The 23,566-nt window shown below is 39.8% G+C and overlaps 1 protein-coding gene across 1 annotated transcript in view; it reads left to right on the top strand.

The window, feature by feature from the left end:
• The window catches only part of LOC311062403 (uncharacterized protein), a 320,988-nt gene extending 302,091 nt beyond the window's left edge, over window positions 1-18,897 (top strand). The window contains exons 29-33 of the mRNA XM_084081417.1: window positions 6,853-7,020; window positions 9,104-9,280; window positions 10,535-10,663; window positions 11,799-11,848; window positions 18,016-18,897. Of these exons, the coding sequence (XP_083937543.1) occupies window positions 6,853-7,020; window positions 9,104-9,280; window positions 10,535-10,663; window positions 11,799-11,848; window positions 18,016-18,560 (1,069 nt within the window). The 3' untranslated portion in view covers window positions 18,561-18,897. The remainder of the gene's footprint in view (window positions 1-6,852; window positions 7,021-9,103; window positions 9,281-10,534; window positions 10,664-11,798; window positions 11,849-18,015) is intronic.
• The last annotated feature ends 4,669 nt before the right edge of the window (window positions 18,898-23,566 follow it).

Raw genomic sequence — 23,566 nt, 5'->3', positions numbered from 1 at the left:
AAATAGCTCAATATTCTAATAGTAATCATTGCTATAGAGTGTTTGTTCAGTAACAATAGTCTCCATGTCTCTCCTGCTCTTTATTAAACAGAAAATGCATTTTCAGGTTGGGATACCAATTGTTTCCAATCAGGATAGAGAACTCAGTCAGGATACATATTAAATAAGTGAAAGTGGAAGTGATGACACAAAGAAATGAGCAGACACAAAATTGGAACTGGAACACTATAACAATTAAGCTGATAAATGGCTACTCTCTCTGGATTGGCTGACATTTTGTCACCTATCTGAAAATGTATTTTCTGTTTATTAAAGAGCTGGTATTATTAAAGAGAACGTATGCACGTTCTCGCGCGTGGCTATATGGAAAGCTCGCTCCTGCGTTCTTCAATTGATTTCTGAACGAACCTGACCACTGAATGTACCGCTATTGTTGAAGGCTGGTGTAGACCGACTTTATTTGCTGTGGGTTTTTGTACTGGAGTCGCAGAAATCACTTTCACTTTCTGTTTCTTTTTCCTCGGTAGGTTTCACTGTTTTAAAATACCTGATTAAATGTGCACACTTTGCAGCTGTTGCACAGATATCTCTTGTATCCTCTCATTATGTTTTTGAGCTCCTAATTATTTTGTTTCCCCAAATTCGACTCGTAAACAACCGGTGAATGAAATCACAAAACGCTCGTCCCAAAACACACTCGCCCCAGGTCTAATCCGGCGGCCTATGTCCGCTAAATGAATGGGGGCGAGTGTGCTTTGGGGCGAGCGTTCCGGTTACCATCGGAACGCTCGCCCAGAATCGTTTTTTTTACTCTCTCTCGCTCTGCTGCCTGAGCCCTCCCTGAGCAGCACAGTGCAAGTTAATGCCAGCCAGTCAGCGCCATCTTCATAATAGATAAATACACATTCAGACAGAACAGAATTAAAAAATATATTATTAAAAAAAAGAAGAAAAAAAACATTAAAAAAACATTTTTTTTTTTCATTGAGCCCGAGGCTCGGCTCGGCCCGACCAATTAGCATACTTTTGAGGCCCGGCTCGGCCCGAAAACGTCGGGTCGGGCCGGTTCGGGTAGAATTTGAGAACTCTAATATGTATATGTTAATATGTGTGCAGTTTGTGAATGAAGTCGTACAAATCACAATGTGGTTTTCAGTGGTGAAGCTGCACTAGACATTCACACATGTTGTCCTATCTATTTAACAAAATATGTGTATCCCTGCTATAATGATTAACAGCCAGGACTAAGTAGCATAGAAACATACATCTTTATTTGGTACAGATAAGGAATTGTAATAAAACTCAGTTGTATTCCAAATTCATTTAAAATACATAGTGAGCATTGACATAAAACATTAATAACATCCCAGGTTTACTGTGTACCTGAGACCCAACTGGCCTGCGCTTCACTCTTGTTGGCTGCAGCTTTAAGAGGGGAATCTATGGGTGAATCACACAGCACTCTACACTTGGCAAAGCCAACACTGCAAATCCATAGAGTAATATATTAACAGATCTCTACAAACTAGGGCCAAACACCGTGGTTACACAGCAGTCCCCTCAGTGTACAGAAGCCTCTCACCTTTATAGCAGCCCAACACAAGGAGCTCAAGCACAGTTGGTTTATCTAATAGAGACATTGGGGGAGATGGTTAGACAAAACCGGACAAACAATAATCAAAAGTAAATGTTCAAATCAACTAACGAGCTTAACCAGCAGAAATATCAGTACAATAAATCTTCATCTCCACAGAGAGAGGAACAGGAGTGGTTGTGATGTGACAGAGCAGGCGTCCAGGTGTTCAGTGTGTGAGGAGGTTCTGACAGATCCAGTCTCTACCAGCTGTGGACACTGGTTCTGCAGACAGTGCATCACCTCATACTGGGACCAGTCTGCTCCAACAGGACACTATGGCTGTCCCCAGTGTGGAAAGAGATCCAGAACCACACCTGGACTGAAGACACCCAGTCAAACCACACCTGGACAAAGTAAGATGGGACAGAATTTGCGAAAATCTTAAAATATATATAACTAGAAAATGTGCTCCTCGGAGCACAAGTCTCCGCCAGCAGACCCGTGCTATTTTAAGCTTGGCTGTTGGCACTGATATCACTTCGAAACATTTAAACAATGTTTCGAAGTGACCTACCTATTTATAGGTCTCTATTTCGTCATGCGTCTCGCTAGCCAATCAAAGCACACCCTTTCAACGTATTGTCACGTGTCACGTGAAGCTTGACCAATGTTAGCTTGGCTGAGGGACACACACACAGGTGGACGAGAACGAAAACATAGTCTCTTGGCGGAGACAATAAATGGAATGCTTAAATTGCAAAAATCTTAGTCAGACTAAATGTTCAAATTATTGTCTGTACCAATATCCAAATGCAAATAATGAAGCTAAACAACTATCAACTCTAGACAAAAACAACTGGTCTTGTGTCATTACTTTTGGCTGTTTTTCTTAACAAATTGCATATTTTCTGGAGGGCATTTAATTAGTAAGGTGTGCTGTAAAGATGTAAAGTAATATTAACCTGAATGTTTAAAACAAAATGTTCTTCTCCTTTCAGATGTCAGTCTGCAGGATGATTTGAATGATTATAAGATCAGTTTGAACAGTCTTGATGATGTGAAAGACCACATGACAGAAGAGTCTGGAACCTCCCTCACCAGCACCTACACAGAGCTCTACATCACAGAGGGAGAGAGTGAAGGGGTTAATAGCCAACATGAGGTGATACAGCTTGAGACGGCTTCCAAGATGAAGACCTTCCATGACACACCAATCAACTGCTGTGACATCTTTAAACCCCTCCCTGGCAGTGAGACACCCATCAGAAGAGTTCTGACCAAGGGCATCGCTGGCATTGGAAAAACATTCTCTGTGCGTAAGTTCACTCTGGACTGGGCAAAGGGTTTGGAAAATCAAGATATAAATCTCCTGGTTCCCTTTTCATTCCGGGAGCTGAACTTGGTCAGAGATGAGCACTACAGTCTTCTCACACTGATCCATGTTTTCCACCCAACATTAAAGAAGGTCACAGCAGAGCAGCTTGCTGCCTGGAAAGTTGGCTTCATCTTTGATGGTTTAGATGAAAGCAGGTTTCCATTGTTCCAAAACAATGACATTGTTTCTGATGTCACAGTGACATCATCAGTGGACGTACTGTTGACAAACCTAATCGAGGGGAATCTGCTCCCCTCAGCCCTCCTCTGGATAACCACCAGGCCTGCAGCAGCCAATCAGATCCCTCCTACATGTGTTGACATGGTGACAGAAGTGCGAGGGTTCACAGATCCGCAGAAGGAGGAGTACTTCATGAAAAGATTCAGTGATGAGAAACAGGCCAGCACAGTCACCTCGCACTTGAAGACATCAAGGACCCTCCACATCATGTGTCACATCCCACTATTCTGTTGGATCATTGCCACCATTCTGCTGGACATGTTGAGGACACACACGATAGGACAGCTGCCCAAGACCCTGACTGAGATGTGCTGCCACTTCCTGTTGGTTCAGACAAAGCGGAAGAAGAAGAAGTATGATGAGACACATGAGGTGAATCAACAGCAGCTCATGGAGTCTGACAGGGAAGTTCTTCTGAAGTTAGGCAGACTGGCATTTGAACATTTGGAGAAAGGTAGCATCCTGTTCTACCAAGAAGACCTGGAAGAGTGTGGTCTTGATGTGAAAGATGCCTCACTGTACTCAGGAGTGTGCACAGAGATCTTCAAAAGAGAGGGTGTGCTCTTCCAGAAAATGGTCTACAGCTTTGTTCATCTGAGCATCCAGGAGTTTATGGCTGCAGTCTACCTGTTCCATTGTTTCACACAGAAGAACATGAAGGTACTGAAGACATTCCTGGAAGATAATAAATACATGAGTGACCGCTCCCTCTCCGACTTCCTGAAAGCCGCTATGAAAAAAGCCCTGAAGAGTAAAACTGGCCACCTGGACCTACTTGTTCGGTTCCTTCATGGCCTCTCTCTGGAGTCCAACCAGAGTCTGTTAGGAGGCCTACTGGGTCAGACAGAGAGCAGTTCAGAGAGCATCCAGAAAGCCATCAAGAACCTAAGGAGAATGGCCACTCATGACGCCTCTCCTGACAGATGTGTTAACATATTCCACTGTTTGATGGAGATGAACGACCACTCATTACATCAGGAGATCCAAAAGTTCCTGAAGTCAAAGAACGGATCAAAAAAGAAACTGTCTGGGAGCCAGTGTTCAGCTCTGGCCGTCATGCTGCTGATGTCTGAGGAGGTTCTGGAAGAGTTGGACCTGGACAAATACAATACAACGGAGAAGTTTCGATGGAGACTGATCCCAGCTGTGAGGAACTGCAGAAAGGCTCGGTTAGTAGTCAAGTGAATAGAAACATCCATAGAGTCAATCTGCCTTTACAGTTAACATTATAATTAGAAATGAAGGTTGACATAAACATTCCAATAATGCTGTCTGTGTCTCAAATAGTGACTAGTGGTATTGTGTGTATGTCCAAATAAAGGCCAGACCACAATAAAGCAGAGTAAAAACAAAACTTAGAGTCAAAAAGCCCTGCTGGTTACCCCCACCAGACCAGTGGTTTGAACCCACTGACATTGCCATCCTCTCAGTAGTGGAACTTAAAATAAAAAGATAATTGTTATTTTCAATGGTCATCATTCACAAAGCTCTTGACATTTCTGCTATATTATTTAGTGTAGGTTTGCTTGTAAATAAAGAGCCACGTCTGATTCATGAAAGGCTGTGTAAAGCCATGATTTGTGTGCGTCTCAGGTGTATCAGATGATGAATTCCACCAAATCAAATGTGCGTTCATCATCTGCATTGTTCCACGCCCCTTTTAACACTATAAAAGACAACCGAAATACCCAACATTAAACCCGCTTCACCGTGGTGAAAGCACTCTGTAGTACAAGTTCAAAGGCGTCACTTGTCAAAAAGAAAAGATCTACAAGCTTACAATGATTTGCATTGTTGGTAGCATGAAGGTGAACCTGTGGAATGTGGAGACACATTTCCTGGTAATATTTGTACATATATGATGTTTTGGTTCCAAAGTGTTGGACCTGATGGCTGAATAAAATTGCCATTACCAATGCTGTAGTACAGCTGAATATCCATGGACAACTTATAAACAACTATGTTTGTCCAGCTCCAGATTCAATCATTTTATTGCAACTGCCGCAGTTCACCTGTTGAGCTTCTTTACTCTGTTAAAGGGGCTTAAAACCCTAAACCATTATTATATATATTTTGTTTTAATGCTGGTCTCTGCCAGTTTGTTTAAACATCTTTTACACATATTGGCAGTAAATATGCCATGTATTTGCTCATTCTCACTTTATTCATTTCACACCTTGAACTGCTGGTTAAAATCTTTGATATCAAAATTGCGATATCCCCCTGTACAGTCCTTCTGTACTGATGTATAAAGTGCATTAAAATCTTTGAAAATAGCAGATTTACAAGCTCACAACACGTCGCTTTGCAACGCGTTGACACAGTACTTGAGTACCAGTAAATGTACTTAGTTCATTTCCACCACTGTTCTTTTAAGACTAAGCTAAGATCACAGGCTAGGAGATGAAGTGAAGTTGAAGCAGAGAAGCCTACCTCAGTTTACAACAACAATGTGGTGAAACACACCCATCCAGGTTCACTTTTTATATTCAGACAAATTATAACTTGTGCTGCTGTGGGATAAATCACCCGCCCCGGCCCCCGTCCCCTGTAACTAAAGGTATACAGATATCTTCAAACGTACAGTAGCTGATAAACAGACAACTAGGAAAGTAATGCTCTCCTCCGCTCCATTCAGTAGCCTGCCTGCCTGCCTGCCTGCCTACCTACCTACCTACCTACCTAACCTACCTAACCTACCTACCTACCTAACCTACCTAACCTACCTAACCTACCTACCTACCTAACCTACCTAACCTACCTACCTACCTACCTACCTACCTAACCTACCTAACCTACCTAACCTACCTAACCTACCTACCTACCTACCTACCTAACCTACCTACCTACCTACCTACCTACCTACCTACCTACCTACCTACCTACCTATACCTACCTACCTACCTACCTACCTACATACCTACCTATACCTACCTACCTACCAACCTACCTACCTACCTACCTACCTACCTACCTACCTACCTACCTACCTACCTACCTACCTACCTACCTACCTACCTACCTACCTACCGGGGAGGGGGCTGAGTTTTATAGCATAGACTCGTTGGAAATAAGCACAACAAGACCATGCCTTCATCATCATCAATCCATTATTAGAATGGCCCAAATGAATTAACATTTTGCGCACGCTTTGTATTGCGCTTTACATTTAATTTGTCTATAATTGAAGAATTTAATTCTCAGACAATTAGGATAGTTTTTTTTTGCAAAATAAAATGACATATCGTCCAAAAATAGTCTAATAAAAACATTCAACGATTGGACTCACCCAATCGCCGACATAAAACCCCAACCTTAGTACACACAGAACAACAGGAGAACTCAAGTCCTCGAACTATTCATATGTGTCCTCTTTATGAGTTATTCTACCATGAAAACAGACCATACCATATGAGAAATGGACCATACCATTAGTGAAGGGGTGTACAGAGGATGGCTTTTTAAACATTGAGCTTGGTTACTCAGATTACTTACATTACATTAACTTTTCATCTGTTGTTTACTTCCTTGTTCTCTGATCATACTTAAACTGTTTATGTCTGTATAACTAGATACAGTAGGAGATCTCTTAGTTAACTTCCATGACAGTGAACTAGGTATAATTTGTTGTGATAATCTCTTATTTAATCTGTATTTACAGACTTGTTGGCTGTAACCTCAGAAAGACAGAGGTTGAAGTTGTGGCTTCAGCTCTCAGCTCTAATCCTTCTCATTTGAGAGAATTGGACCTCAGCAAAAACAACCTGCAGAAAGCAGATCTGCTCTTTGCTGGACTGAAGAGTCTGCACTGTAGACTGGAGATTCTAAGGTAAAATACATTTACCTGATTTATTTTGATTAGGGGTGTGACTGTGAACAGATATTCTGTTAACCTACTAAACGGAGCTGCCCCTACTAATCGTTTTAGAATTATTTAAAAGTTATTTAAAAATATTTGGTTATTATATTTAATAAATGTTTAATTGAGATATATACGTTTTTTCCCATATTGCTGTCATGTCTTAATAAAATGATGCTTTTAACAAGCAAAATAAGCAGGGGCCGATCACCTAGGGCTCGGGCACCCACGGGAGACAGCGAGCACCCACTGGGAATGCGCTGGTCGGACAGATCTACAAGCTCACAATGCGTCGCTGACGCGATGCATTGTGAGCTTGTAGATCTACTATTTTCGCCGCACGACTCCGTCGTACAACAGAGTATACATTGGGCTGTAACGTGTGCAGTGTCTCGTTACTATAGTAACGTGACTGAACACTGTCAATGAACAAACCAAGATGAGACGACATGTATTTCTGCTGCCATGCACCTGTCTCACTCTCTCACTGCCAAGCACCTGTCTCACTCTCTCACTGTCAAGCACCTGTCTCACTCTCTCACTGACATGCACCTGTCTCACTCTCTCACTGCCATGCACCTGTCTCACTCTCTCACTGCCATGCACTTGTCTCACTCTCTCACTGCCATGCACCTGTCTCACTCTCTCACTGCCATGCACCTGTCTCCCTCTCTCACTGACATGCACCTGTCTCACTCTCTCACTGCCATGCACCTGTCTCACTCTCTCACTGCCATGCACCTGTCTCGCTCTCTCACTGCCATGCACCTGTCTCACTCTCTCACTGCCATGCACCTGTCTCACTCTCTCACTGACATGCACCTGTCTCACTCTCTCACTGCCATGCACCTGTCTCACACTCTCACTGACATGCACCTGTCTCACTCTCTCACTGACATGCACCTGTCTCACTCTCTCACTGACCAAAAGTTGTTTAGACAACAAAGAATTGTAAAACAAATCACTTCCATAGGATATTATTTTACAGTGGTGGAAAAAGTAAATGTTTTACTTATGTATGTAAAAGTATCAATACTTTAATGTAGAAATACTCTGTTAGAAGTAAAAGTGGCTGCCCCTACTAATCTTTTTGAAAATAATATTTGGTTATTGTATTTAATATATATGTTTAATTGAGGTATATATTAACCCATATTGCTGTCATGTCTTAATAACATGATGCTTTTAACAAACAAAATAAGCAGGGGCCGATCACCTAGGGCTCGGGCACCCACAGGAGACAGCGAGCACCCACTGGGAATGCGCTGGTCGGACAGTTAAAATGCTTTATAACATGTGCACTGTGCTCTCTCTCTTTAATCTTCAATGTCTGATTATTAATTCCTTAACTATTAATGCCAGTTGTTATCATCCGCCAATAATCCAATTGTACAACTTGAACTGTAGATTATTCACTCTCTTTGTCTTTGTCTTTTCCCGCCTCTCTCTCTCCCCGTCTCTCAAAGCCGTAGAGAGAGAGAGAGAGAGAGAGAGCGCCTGTCCAAAAATCTCTCATCTCACAGTAAACACTGTAGTCTCTTCATTAAGGTAACGTAGCTGTTTGTGGTGCTGGGTGCACTGATATGTGAACACATTTATAAAGTTACATGCCAATGAAGTATTACCAAGGCAAGGGTGATGATCGGGGCCTGTCCCTCTGATCTGCACAGTGCTGGTCACCTGCAGCTGGCATCGTTCACTTCCCAGTGCAGTGAGTGAATCTAGCTACTCAAGCTACAGACACACACACTGTCGCTTTGCAAAAAGAGCAAAGTTTGGATGACTTTGTTTGATGGGAAAGCGTTGTGATGGAGAAATCACATCCAATATAAACACCTGGATGTGAATCGCCCATGTTACCTCGTAGGCTGCTGCCTGCTGCCTCTGTGATGTATGCGTTTTTTTTAAGAAATAATCCAGCGTTTACTTTGAGTTGAGAACATTATTTTATTCTATTTGTCTCTTCCATATATTATAATATATGGCATATGTATGGTATATAATATATGGTATAATATGTTTTGATAAGCTCTTATTTAATCTGTATTTACAGACTTGTTGGCTGTAACCTCAGACAGACAGAGGTTGAAGTTGTGGCTTCAGCTCTCAGCTCTAATCCTTCTCATTTGAGAGAATTGGACCTCAGCGAAAACAACCTGCAGGACTCAGGAGTACTGGATCTGCTCTTAGCTGGACTGAAGAGTCTGCACTGTAGACTGGAAATTCTAAGGTAAGATACATTTACCCAATTTATTTTAATTAGGAGTAAGCACAGATATTCGGTTAACCTACTAAACGTGTCTGCCCCTACTGTTAAAAAGTCGTGCAGGTACAAAGGTGATCTCAATGAGCATGTGGTATTTTTCTCCTTCCTATGAAACATCTTTCTGAACTGTGTAGATCTGAATTCCTAATATTCACCATTGTGATGGAGAAAACATGTGGGGTTGATAAACTCATTGATATAGTTTATTATTTGGTCTAAAGTTTAAAAAGGATCAAATAACTCAAGACCTGACCAAGACATATGAGACACAGAGAGCAGGAACATCCTCAAACATTTAAAATGACATTTATGAGAAACATTGGGATAGCCTTGTTCATTCGTAGCAATTTTCAGATGATCTTGCAATGTACTTAAAGACATTTCTCATTCTATTTTAAAGGATCAGTCTGAAACGGAAGGCTATTTGTGTCTCAACTAATCACAAGTACAGAATTGTACTTAAGTACAGTACTTGAGTAAATGTATTTAGTTACTTTACACCACTGGAAGCCTGTTCATGTAACTACATTTCTTATTTCTAAACAATGTTTTCAGATACATATTTTAGTTTACTCTTTAAGTTTAAAATGAGTAATACACTGTCTGGACGTCATCTTGAATGAGATCCAAAATGGCGTAGCGCTGTATAATTTAAATCAGGTGTGTTTGGAGGAACATGCAGCTATGGGGATCACACAGGTGAATGAAATCAAGATTCATATGTATATAAAGTAATTCAAATTGTCCTTTTAGGGCCTTTTGACATAAGAATACACTCAGGTCATTTGTCAAGTTTGACGTTGGTCCGTTGGACAGTTCTCAAGATACTTGAACTACAGACGTACTTAAAGTAAATACATACATACGTACAGAGATTTTGTGCATTTATTGTATGCCCATATATGCGGATCCCTAATGTCATCAGTATATTATGTATATTATGATCTATATTGAGTGTTTGATGGTAGGAACAGCCTTGTATGTGTGTGTGAGCTGAACTTCAGAATCTTGAGAATCTGTCTTTGTTTTCTTTCTTGTTTTATTGTTTTCTTGTTGTATTTTCTTTCTTTCTTTTTTCCTTTCCACCTCTTGGGTCACTAGTCCAAAACCCTGACAGTCCATCACGGCCAGGTCCAGGTTCTCAATCCAGGAATAATGTATATATAACATGTTTTATTTATTCTTTCTTTTTCATCTGGTGTTTCATTCTTCATTCAGACTGGCTCAGTGCTGCTTGTCAGAGAGATGCTGTGAAGTTCTGGCCTCAGCTGTAAACTCTCATCCCTCCCTAAGAGAGTTGGACCTGAGCCTCAACATGGTGAATGATTCAGTTCTGGAGAACTGCATGTGAGTAGACTTGGACTGTGTTCATGTTGGATAGTACAGTGAATGTACAGTGTTTCCCTCATGTGTCTCTTAACGGTGTACTCACTCTGACACAAAGTCATAAATAGATGCAAATATGTATGCATATTTAGTTAATACTTTAATTTATGCACTCAATACTTCGTCTTGGATACTTTTGAACAAATGATTTCATCAATGGGGCGTGGCATGGAGGTGATCAGCCTGTGGTTCTGTTGAGGTGTTATGGAAGCCCAGGTTTGCTTTGATAGCAGCCTTAAGCTCATTTGTATTGTTGAGTCTAGTGTCTCACACCTTCCTCTTGACAATACAACATCTATTCTCTGTGGGGTTCAGGTCAGGTCAGTTGTCTGGTCAGTGAAGCACAGTAATACCATGGTCAGTACACCAGTTACTAGTAGTTTTGACACAGTGAGCAGATGCCAAGTCCTGCCAACAATCTCCTGGTAGATGCTGTGTTGACTCCAGTGTGAAGTTTTCACTGTCAGTGATGATTTTGGGTGTCATGTCATCTGGTGTTGGTCCAGTGTGTTTTATCAAGTCCAGAGTCAACACAGCATCTATCAGGACATTTTAGAGGATTTTGTGCTTCTGTATGTTGACAAGCTTTGTGGAGATGCTGATGTCCTTTTCCAGCAGGACACTGTGGGAAGGACTTGGTACCTGCCCACAGTGTCAAAACTACTAGTAACTGGTGTACTGACCATGGTATTACTGTGATGTACTGAGAAATAACAAGACATATCCAAGATATATCTGCATAGTAAACTTGCATTAAGAACAAGATATATCTGCATAGTAAACTTGCATTAAGAACAAGATATATCTGCATAGTAAACTTGCATTAAGAACAAGATATATCTGCATAGTAAACTTGCATTAAGAACAAGATATATCTGCATAGTAAACTTGCATTAAGAAGGGATAAAGGAGAGAGGAGTGCTAGGGGTTAAGGTGGAGTCTGAGGAGGTGATGAGATCCAAACTGGGCAGCAGTGAGTATGTCTGGATGGGCTGCAGGGCCAAGATAATGATAGGAGAAACACTGTAGTGTCAGGTAGTGGAGACGTTGTGTTAGACAGTTAGACATTGAGGCATTGTTGTTCTGTTTCCTACAGAGTGAAACATGGAGGAGAAGAATGTCTTAATTCTCGACTCAGTACAAAATGTGAGTATCTGTCTGTCTGTGTCAATAGAGCACCGAAGTCTGACCTAATTTACACATCCTACCTGGGTCGCGTCCCCCTCCCCCCCGTTCTGAATTCCTACAGACGTGTTTAATATCACGTCAAATAAGAACTGTGTTCCAAAAATAATAACTAAAGTTATACTTCCGCCAAATTAGTTACATTCTCGTCAGAAACAGCCTGTATCAAATATGAGTGACTGACTATCATAAACGATACAGAGCCTCCCTGACAATTTCGCAGAGACAGTTTGTTTATTTTTGGACCACAATTCTTATATGAGACGATTCTATGATGACCCAATGTTATTCTCCATAGAGAAATGACTTTACGACCCAGGGGATGAACGAGTGACGTCAGGACTTCTGTACTCTATATCACACATTAACATTTTATACACTGTTTTACAGTGGTTTAAAGTAACTAAGTACATTTACTCAAGTACTGTCCTTAAGTATACTTTTGAGGATGGCCGAAGTATTTCCCATTTTCAATACTTTTACTTCTACTCCATTACATCTCAGAGGCACATATTGTACTTTTACTCCACAATTATTTGGCAGCTTTAGTTACAAGTTACTTTGCAGATTTATATTATTATTACAACACATGCATGAACCACTTCAGCCCTATATACATTTCGGCCATTTGAAAATAATAATGAGTACTTTTACTTTTGTTAATTTAAGTATATTTTGATGCTTATACTTTTGTACTTTTGCTCAAGTAAATTTTGATTAACAGACTTTTACTTGCAACAGAGTATTTTTACACTGCAGTATTGATACTTTTACTTAAGTAAAAAACGTGAGCACTTTTTCCACCGCTGCTGTTTTATAGTCGTTGGCCCCTCCCCAGATACTGTCCTGAAAACTCTTCAGTAGAGCTTCCAGGGAATTCAGGAGGTTTCTCTGCTCTTGGCCCGGTCCTTAACCCATTAAGACCTGGAAAGCCTATACGTTGTCATGAGCAACATGAATATTTTTTTATCATTTTGAGTAAAAGTAAGGTCATGTGGGTTGACAGAAACAATGGGCCTCATTCACTAACCTGGTCATAAATAAGGTGTATATCCTGGTCATAAATAAGGTGTATATCCTGGTCATAAATAAGGTGTATATCCTGGTCATAAATAAGGTGTATATCCTGGTCATAAATAAGGTGTATATCCTGGTCATAAATAAGGTGTATATCCTGGTCATAAATAACATATGTATATTGGGATAAGTCAATTCTGACGTGTGATTCATGAAAGAGGGTTCAGAGCTGTGATTTGTGTGTATCACAGGTGTATCTCATCTGTGTTCTAAAGTCACTAGTGTGCTCCCGTGTAGATCCTTTGTATTGTTCCACGCCCCATTTAATACCATAAAAGGCAACCAGAAATAACCCATGTGAAGAAAAAAAAACAGATCTGCTAAATTACAAACGTGTCAAGTCACACCACATTGACAACTTGTACATCTGTTCTGTCTGGAAGTGAGTCCCTCGATCACACGATGGATCAGCTGAACGTTAATAAAGTAATGCTCTCATAATGAGAATAAGAAGTTATAAAGTTTAACCCCACCACCAAATAATAGGTTAATAAAACGTGGAAAGGATATTATAGAAGCCTTTTCTATTAAATAATGCTCACATTTGACTGAGGTAACATTTTGACGCTGGAATCCAGGAACACCGAGATCCGATTATGGACCAGATCACACTTTATTGATTACTGAGGATAAACCTGTCCTTTGGACTAACAACATATCCTGTCCTACGTCAGAATGGTGAATGGATATTATGGACACAGCTAGATTTCATCCATACTGCATCCTCATCAGATATAAGTTTGATGTGATGTGGTCAATAAATAAATAAATTAATAGCGCAACATATGTTGTTGGCATGAAAGTCCAATATGTGAAACTGTGGCCACATTTGCAGGAACGGAAAACATGCAAAAGGACCTAATATTTCAGCTCTAAATGTGTCAACTGAAAATAAATACTTGGTTGAATTTGCATCATGTCTATAATATGTATCCAAGCAATAGATCTTTGATGTGAGTTTGAGTGTCCGCCCAAATTCACGGTAAAAAGAAGATGAATGAATACTGAACGTGTGGGAAGTCACGTATATGCACATGAGACCCAATGCCTCACAACTCCTCACAACGCCTCGCATTGTGACACATTGTGTGCTTGTAGATCGGCAATATTTAAAATAGGGATGTCCGATTTTATCGGCCTCCCGATATTATCGGCCGATATTAGCATAAAAATTGATATCGGGAAAATATCGGTATCGGTTTTTGAAAAAAAAAAAAAATAATTTTTTTTCTTTTTTTTGCTTTATAAATAAGTTACAGGAGTTCTTACTGTATATGGTGTGTGTGATATGAAATTTGAGCTTACCCTAATCACAATAATCCCCGCATATATCGGTATCGGTTGATATCGGTATCGGTAATTAAGAGTTGGACAATATCGGTATATCGGTTATCGGTAAAAAAGCCAATATCGGACAACCCTAATTTAAAATATAGCCGATCTACAAGCTCACGTGTCACATTTTGACACGTTGTGAGCTTGTAGTTCAGCTATATTTGAAACATAAAAAGAGCCAATCTACAAACTCACAATACATTGCATCATGACCAGGGTTTCCGCAAGGCACTTTTTGGGCCGGCCACCTTGACCGACAGGATTATATTTTACCGGCCAAAGAATGAAGTGGGCTAGTAATATCTATCTACTCTATCATGCAGAGGTGTCGCTTTCCAAAAAATAACTGAATAAAGTGGGCGTTATGAACAGCTTGTGTGACTACGTCACACAGTATAAACACATATATGTTTTATTCAACCTTAATATGCAAAACCTACAGCTTTTGTTTTGTTTTGTTAATGTTAATTATGTCATCATGAATGATGGTACAAGGAAGATTCATTACTTGCCTGCAATGTATGTGTGTCACCAACTTTCACCACTTTATCCATTGCAGACAGACAGACAGACATAAAATAGTCTAATAACAGCCTTTTCCCAATCGGCCACGGTGGCTTGTGATCTTTATAATTAACGGCCAATTAAATATTACATTTAATTGGTAAATACCGGCTAACGGAAACACTGATCTTGACGTGTGGTGAGCTTTTAGATAGACTATTACAAATAAATAAAAATAGCTGATCACAACTTGTCGCATTGTGACAGGTTGTGAGACGATCTACAAGCTCACATCATTTTGCGTTGTGAGCCTTTCCATCGGCTATATTACAAGAAATAGCAGATCTACAAGCTTGCAAAGCCTCGCATTATGATGCACTATGAGTTTTGGCTATATTTCAAAAACAGCCGATCTACAAGCTCACACCATGTTGCAATGTGACAGGCAGTGAGTTATTTCAAACATCAACAAGTAGAAGATCACGCTCTTCCAAAGTAATTTAAAAAGCCAGATGCAGAGCAGAACTCTGCACTGGAATAATTATGATCCATAAGTTAAATGGTTTATTACCATCATGAATGTGATGATTTAAAGCCTGCTGGATCTTCCTCAGACCTCAATATATCAAACATAACAAAGATAGCCGATCTACAAGCTCAAAAGGATCACATTGTGACACGTTGTGAGCTTGTTTTGTTTGGCTTTGTTTAAAACTCAAAAGTAGAAGATCTACAAACTCATGAGTTACATTGTGACAGGTTGTGATCTTGTAGATCAGCTGTATTTCAAACATAAACTCACAATATGTTGTTTAACGTGTGATGAACTTTTATATGGACTTTTACGTTTTCTAAACAGTGGATCTACAAGCTCACAACTCGTCACATTGTGACAGGTTGTGAGCTTTCAGATTGGATTTAGATTATCAATAATTGAAAAAATATATATAAAAATAGCCGATCTACAAGCTCACCATGCGTCACATCATGATGTGTTGTGAGCTTTTAGATCGGCTATATTAGAAAATTAGGTAAAAATAGCCGATCTACAAGCTCAAAATGGGTAACATTGTGACGGGTTCTGAATGTGTATGTCGGCTATATTTGAAAAATACCACAAGCACACAACGTGTGTTACGTGTCACATTATAACACGTTGTGAGCTTGAAGATGATTTATAGTTAAAAAAAATAGCTAATCTACAAGCTCACAACACCTCATATTGTGTACTTTTTAATTAATGAATTAATTAAATTGCCGATATGCAATCGTTGTGAGCTTGTAGATCGGCTTTTCTAATATAAAACTATCCGATCTATGAACTTACAACGAGTTGCATTGTGACAGGTTGTGAGCTTGCAGATTGGGTTGTGGTAAAATAAAATAAATAGCCGATCTACAAGCTCACAATGCCTTGCATCATGACAGGCTGTGAGCTTGTAGATTGGCTATATTTCAAAAACAGCGGATCTACAAGCTCACATGTTGCAATGTGACATGTTGTGAGCTTGTAGATCAGCTTGTAGATGTAAATACTGCAGTACAGAAAAACATTAAAAAAAAAGATTGTACATAATAGGCCTACATAGGAGATCTACAAGCTCACAACGCCTTGCATCGTGACACGTTGTGTAATTCCTCCATATTTCAAAAATAACTAAAATAGACGATCTACAAGTTAGCAACGCTTCACACCATGGTGTGAGGTGTTGCTAACTTATAGATGCTGAATGTTTTCTATGTAACACAGTGGTTTCCAAACTGGGACCCAGGGGGGTCCCCACATTATTGTGGGGGGTCCCCAGATGATTATATTAATGTGTAACATTGTTTTCTCACTCAACAGTAAACAAACCAACATACAGTCAGTATAAGTGTATACAGGGTATCTGCACATTTATATGTTACAATTTAAGGACTTTTAAGACCTTTTTAATACCAAATTGGCCAAATTGTCAAATATAATGCAAAAAAATGGCAAAAATTGTGAAAGTAGCCGATCTACTAAATAGCCGATCTATAAGTGGTAGATCAGCTATAAATATACTATAAAATATATCTACCAGCTCACAACGCCTTGTAGATCGGCTATTTTCACAATATTTATATGTGGAACCGAGTCAAACTAAATGTAATGCCTCAACTCCTACAACTACCCCACCCTGACAAGTGCTTGTCAGAGTGGGGGGTCCCCAGTTCAAATATGATTATTTTGAGGGGTCCCCAGTTCAAATATGATTATTTTGGGGGGTCCCCAGTTCAAATATGATTATGTTGGGGGGTACCCAGTTCAAGTATTTTCAGAGTTGTAAAGTAACTAAGTACATTTACTCAAGTACTGTACTTAAATGACATGTTGAGGTATTTTTACTTTACTGGAGTATTTCCTATTTTCAGTACTTTTATTTCTACTCCACTACATTTCAAAGGCATATTGTACTTTTACTCCACTACAATTATTTGAAAACTTACTAGTTACTTGGAGGATTTTGATTATTCTTACAAAACATACATTAACTACATTAACAGCCCTATATACATTTCGGCCATTTGAAAATAGTCGATCTATAAGCTCACAATGTCTCCATTGTGAGCTTGTAGATCTGCTATTTACAAATGATTTTTATACAATAATACATTTGAAAACTTGTGAAATGGGACATTCTGCATAATGAGTACTTTCTACTTGTGTTACTTTAAGTACATTTTAATACCGACACTTTTGTACTTTTTCACAAGTACATTTTGAATTCCGGACTTTTACTTGTAACAGAGTATTTATACATTGTAGTATTGATACTTTTACTTAAGTAAAACATGTGAGTACTTTTCCACATTGATGTCATTTCACATAAACTTAATGTAAACATTTTCTCACAGAAAGTCACTTCTCACCTGGAGGCTTTAAGACATTCTGACTCACATTTTACTGTGTTGTCGTCAGGCAGAAACCTTGTATCTCTGACACGTTGTGAGCTTGTAGATCTGCTATTTACACTATTTTAATGTTTTTAAAATGATATTAAGAAAATAAATGAAATGTTTTGGACATACAAGGTTTCCAGCCGACAGCGACGCAGACGATACTGTGTGTGTGTGTGTGTGTGTGTTTGTGTGTGTGTGTGTGTGTGTGTGTGTGTGTGTGTGTGTGTGTGTGTGTGTCAGTCAGTGAATGATGTATGTAATGTTTACTGTGTTGTTTTTCTCATCAGATTTCCATCCTCTCACACTGGACACAAACACAGCATGCAGCCTCCTCTCTCTGTCTGAGAACAACAGAAAGGTGACAGTGGGATATGATCAATCATATCCTGAACATCCTGACAGGTTTGATGTAGTGAGACAGGTTCTGTGTACAGAGGGTCTGACTGGACACTGTTACTGGGAGGTAGAGTGCAGTGGAATGGTTTCTATAGCAGTGACTTACAGAGGGATCAGCAGGAAAGGACATGGTGATGACTGTAGGCTTGGATACAATGACAAGTCCTGGAGTCTGGACTGTAGTCGTGGTGGTCATGGTATCAGTTACACTGTCAGACACAATAGTAAGGACACTGTCCTCCCTGTCAGTCCCTCTGACTCTAACAGAGTATCAGTGTATCTGGACTGGCCTGCTGGGACTCTGTCCTTTTATAAAGGGTCCTCTGACTCACTGACACACCTGTACACCTTCCAGAACACATTCTCTGAACCTCTCTATGCTGGGTTCTGGTTGCCCTACTCCTCCTCCTCAGTGTGTCTGTGTGAGCAGAGATAGAGTCTCTATGTGAGGATGACATCAGGTCACCACCAACAAGATTTCTGTCGTTAAAAATGTTACAAATGATAAAATCCTAAAATAGCAGATCTACAAGCTCACAACGCGTCACATTACGACACATTGTGAGCTTGTAGATCGGCTATTTTCCAATAGCAAAGTATTTGATGGTTAAAGTGGTTACACTGATTGTGATGTTGTATATTTAATGATTTAGCTTAGGACCCCCTGGTATCCCCTCAAGGACCCCCGGGGGCCCCTGGACCTCACTTTGAGAACCAGTCGTCTCTAAATCAGTTTAAACACGTTAACCTCTGTATATATTGGCTATTTGAAAGTAGCAGATCTACAAGCTCACAACTTGTCACATCTTGACACATTGTGAGCTTGTAGATCTGCTACTTTAAAAAAAGTAAGATTTTTTTTTAATATTATATATTTTAGAAAATGATATCCGAAATCTTGTTAGCCTGCATGGTTCCAGACCAATCTGCCATTGGTCTGGCCCCTCTCAATAGAGATTAGATCCGAAGATGTGAGGGACCAATTAGGGCCCAGTATGCAAATGTGGGTTTATCACCAGAGGCATTTTTTTAAATTTGCATTTAAATTATTTTGAGTGAAAACAAACAAACAAACAAACAAACAAACAGGTTGTAAAGTAAAAATACCTCAAAATGTTACTTAAAAATACCTCAAAATGTTACGTAAAGTGTCAAGTAAAGCACTTGAGTAAATGTACTTAGTTACTTTGCCCCTCGGAAATGCAGGTTCCACACAGAGATTCCAAACTAATCTACACAGTAATATTAGTCTGGCCATGCCAGACTAAGCATTTTAATCGTCATTTGAGAGTGTCACAATTATTTTAACCACTTAGCTTTGGCTATTCAAAAATAGCAGATCTACAAGCTCATAGCGCGGCACCGAGTGCCGCGCTATGAGCTTGTAGAGCGAACATTTTTAACTCAAATCTTTGCTTCTGGGGGTCCCTGGAACAAAACATTTTCATATGGGGGTCCGTGGCACAAATATGTTAAAATGGGGGTCTGTGCCACAAATGTGTTCAAATGGGGGTCCCTGGCAGAAATAAGTTCAAATGGGGGTCCCTTGCACAAATAAGTTCAAATGGGGGTCCCTGGCACAAATATGTTAAAATGGGGGTCCCTGGTCAAATCCATATTAATGTCAAACTCTATGGTATAAAATGAGTCATCACCACAGGGAGCTTTAGATCTTAGATTAGATTAGATAGAAGTGAACAAACCTCCACTCCATACATTTATAAATATGTATCATAAATACTGTCCATCAACACTGATGATGATGATGATGATGGTGATGATGTAAATATCAGTGTCATATTGTGTCTCTTATGATACAAACTCATATTTTATGTAATATATTTTTTTTTATATTTTGACACAATATACAGAGGAAAACTGTATATTTGATCATGTAATTATGACAGTAATAATATTGTTTCTTGTATATATAAACCTTTATACTTTAACCACTTGAACCCCATATACTTTATTGACTGGGGTCCCCCAGGGTTCTGTAATTGGTCCCCTGCTTTTTCCCACCTCTACACCAGATCTCTTTGGTGTAAATAGCAGATCTACAAGCTATCTACTAGCTAAGATCCACATCACAAAGAGACACATTGTGAGCAGTGTTCATTTTGACAGCAAATTATAGTCATATTTTAGTCATTCTGAAATGTTTTAGACTAAATATCATAAGATTTTTGTCGACTAAATCTACAGTTGATTTAGTCGACTGAAATATATTTTGTCGGGTCGTGATGGCGTCGTAATGCCTGATTTATACTTAGCTGTGTGCCGAAAATAACTGATCTACAAGCTCACAATGGGCCGGATGCATAAAGGGAATTGCGACCATATTTTGTACGTACCGGCATTTAGGACAAGTCGTACATATCCACCTGATGCATAAAGATTTTTTGGTCTGTGTTTTGTGCGTCAGGTGCGCACGTTCTCAGGTCAGCCCCGAGGCTGGCGTACCAGGGCTGAAATGTGCGTATGTCTTTAGAATGCTTTATGAAAAGCTGAATGAAAGCTGTGTTCAGAAGATCTATTCCCCATTCCGACGTAGGACAGTGATATATTAATCAAAAAATAACTAATTTAATCAATAAGTAATCAATAAGCTCTGGTCCATAATCGGATAGCAGCGTTCCACTTGGATGCTGGATTTCATAATCTTTTTACCTTGGTAAAGGTGCGCAATGTTCATTAGAAAAGGCTTATAGGCTATAATATCCTTTCCACGTTTTATTAGCCTTTTATTTGGTAATGGGGTTAAACCTTGTAAACGTCTTTATTCTCATTACACATGAGAGCATTTATTACGTGATCCGCTTCCAGACAGAACAGTAAGTTGTCAAGGCGATGCGACACCGCATCTGTTATCTTTATTCTTTAGACGGCGGAGTTTAACTTGCATCAGCGTTGCCAGATGTTGTGAGAGAAATAAGCAACCAGGTCTATGAAAATAAGCCCAAAAGAAGCAACTGACAGCCCATTATAAGAACTTTAATTAAACCGTAGTGAGCTTGTAGATCTGCTATATATATATTTTTAAATCTTGTAATAAAATGTGGAATATTTGGAAGATTTTTTAAACATTTTAACAACACAAATCTGCCTCCAGCGGGCACAAAACATTTTCAGATGGGGCTTATAGGGATAAATTAGCCTACATATTAACTTGGGGGTCCATGACATAAAAATATTTGACAACCACCGGTTAAAATAATTGAACAATTGTGAAGCAAGCCCAAATAATGAACTACACTTTAGAAACAAGCCCAAAAAAAACGCACCCCACAGCTCCCAATATTTACAAGCAACTTTACAGAAAAATAAGTCCAAATTCGCTTATAATAAGCGGACATGGCAACACTGTTTAACACGGTTCAGCACGGTGACGTTGAAGTTGGATGCTGTTGGATGCAGCCTTCCAGAGAGTAATCATCACACCTGGTCATACGCACTGGTCATACGCACGTCTCTGTCATATACGACACCCCTTTTGAATCGCACGTCCGTTAGTGAGTACCAGAAATACGACCTCCATTACGAACTTCATTTACACCATATTTACGACCCTCGTTTTGAATCGGGGCCAATGTGTCTGTGACGTGTTGTGAGCTTGTTGATTGGCCGAGCGCAACCAAACATAAAATAATTTGTCTTTTAGTTCTACTGGATCTCTTCTCCACTCGTCCCTCACTAACATTTTAGTCTAGTTTTTATTTAGTTTCCATTTTTTTTGTCATAGTTTTAGTCGACAAATTTAACAGTGATTGTGAGCTTGTACATCTGCTATTTCCAGTGGATTCTCATCTATTATGACATGTCCAGAATAGTGACTGTAGGGTTGATGTGTTCACTGTCTCTGCTCTCCTACTGCTGTGAACATGTTGTTGGTTGACTAGACTTCATGTCATTGACTCATCTTAGACTTTGTCAATCACTCTGGATTCAAACATCTACTAAATGTGTTAATGAACTCAAATCAATCATTGTTTATTCATTGATTCATTATGACATCATTGTTTCCTCACTCATTCCATTATTGTGTTTTCATTGAATATGAATGTGATATTATTCTCATTCTTCACATGTTATTGTATGATCATGTGTAGAAGTATGAATAGTTTAATAAATATATTCTAGACAGTCAGTCGTTGTTCCTGTGTATTGATATTCATAGTGTTGTCATGACAACATGGCCACAGCTCATTGGTCATGTATAATAACTACGTTGGAGCAGGGCTCATCAATGTGTCCGTGGTAAAGTTTAGATTCTCTGTTTTACATAACATTATTGTTCTTATTTTGATCATAATAAAGAAAAACATCACATGGATGCAACTGGGCCGTATCATCAGTGTTGTAGCCTGGGGTCATCAGGTGTTTCGGGTCTCGCAACTTACAACATACACCCTCGCCCAGGTGACCCAGTCAGGGTTGATCAAGCCCCGACTTACGTCCCAGTAGCTACCCACGGTCAGTCCTATAGGGAAAGACAGGGCCACTCAGTCCGCTTCTCCGGAAGTACTCTGCCGGGACTCGGGGAGGCTCTGGCGCGTGGAGGGACTAGGCTCTGTGTGTTGTCTCCTGGCCGGGCTCCTCCTTCGTCTCACCAGGTCCAGGACCTGAGCGCTGTACCAGATCAGGTGCACCGCCCCGATCCAAACATTTCCTTCTGGCGTGATGGTTCCTTGGGCCGATACCACTAGATCGGGCCGTCTAATGGTAATAGTAAGATAAGAACCAATTACTGAATGTCAGTCTCCAGGTTTTCTTCAGAATATGTATGACACTGATTTACTACCACACTATATGGCACATTATGTGTCCACTAGTACTAGTGGTTCTCACACCTTTTATTTGCAAGGTCCGCAGCCTAATACATATGATTTTGGGGGTCCTTGACATGGAAAAGTTGGATCACCACCGAGCAACATAACTGTAAGGATTTGGAAAACAGCAGATCTACAAGCTAGAGTGCCGCGCTATGAGCTTGGGGGGTCCAGGGGGTTCCCAGCTAAATTAGTTAATGTAGTGTCACTATCATTGTAACCACTTTGCTTTGGCTATTCCAAAGTAGCACTTTGGCAATAACTATAAGCTCATAGCGCAGCACCAAGTGCCGCACTATGAGCTTATAGATCTGCTATTTTTGAAAAATCTTGAAGATGTGTGCATATCTTTGAATATCAACACATTTTCAGATGGGGGTCTGCGGCCAAATACATATAAATTTAGGGGTCCTTGGCATGAAAAAGGTTGAAAACCACTGGATTAAACTATTGAGAGAGGTTAGACTTGTAGGCTGCTTTACTTTGTGATAGATAAGTCATAACCCTAGAAAAGAAAACTAAAGCCAACTCACACTGCTTTACAAAACAAATAAAAGATGTTGGGGACACGTTCACTCTGTGTCAGAGCTGGGAATCACACTTTCAACTTCCC

The sequence above is a fragment of the Gymnoscopelus microlampas genome (genome assembly GCF_963454915.1).
Source record: "Gymnoscopelus microlampas genome assembly, chromosome: 15".
NCBI classification, from domain to species: Eukaryota; Metazoa; Chordata; class Actinopteri; order Myctophiformes; family Myctophidae; genus Gymnoscopelus; species Gymnoscopelus microlampas.
Note: the sequence above shows the minus strand (reverse complement) of the source record. Positions and strands in the feature narration are given on the sequence as shown.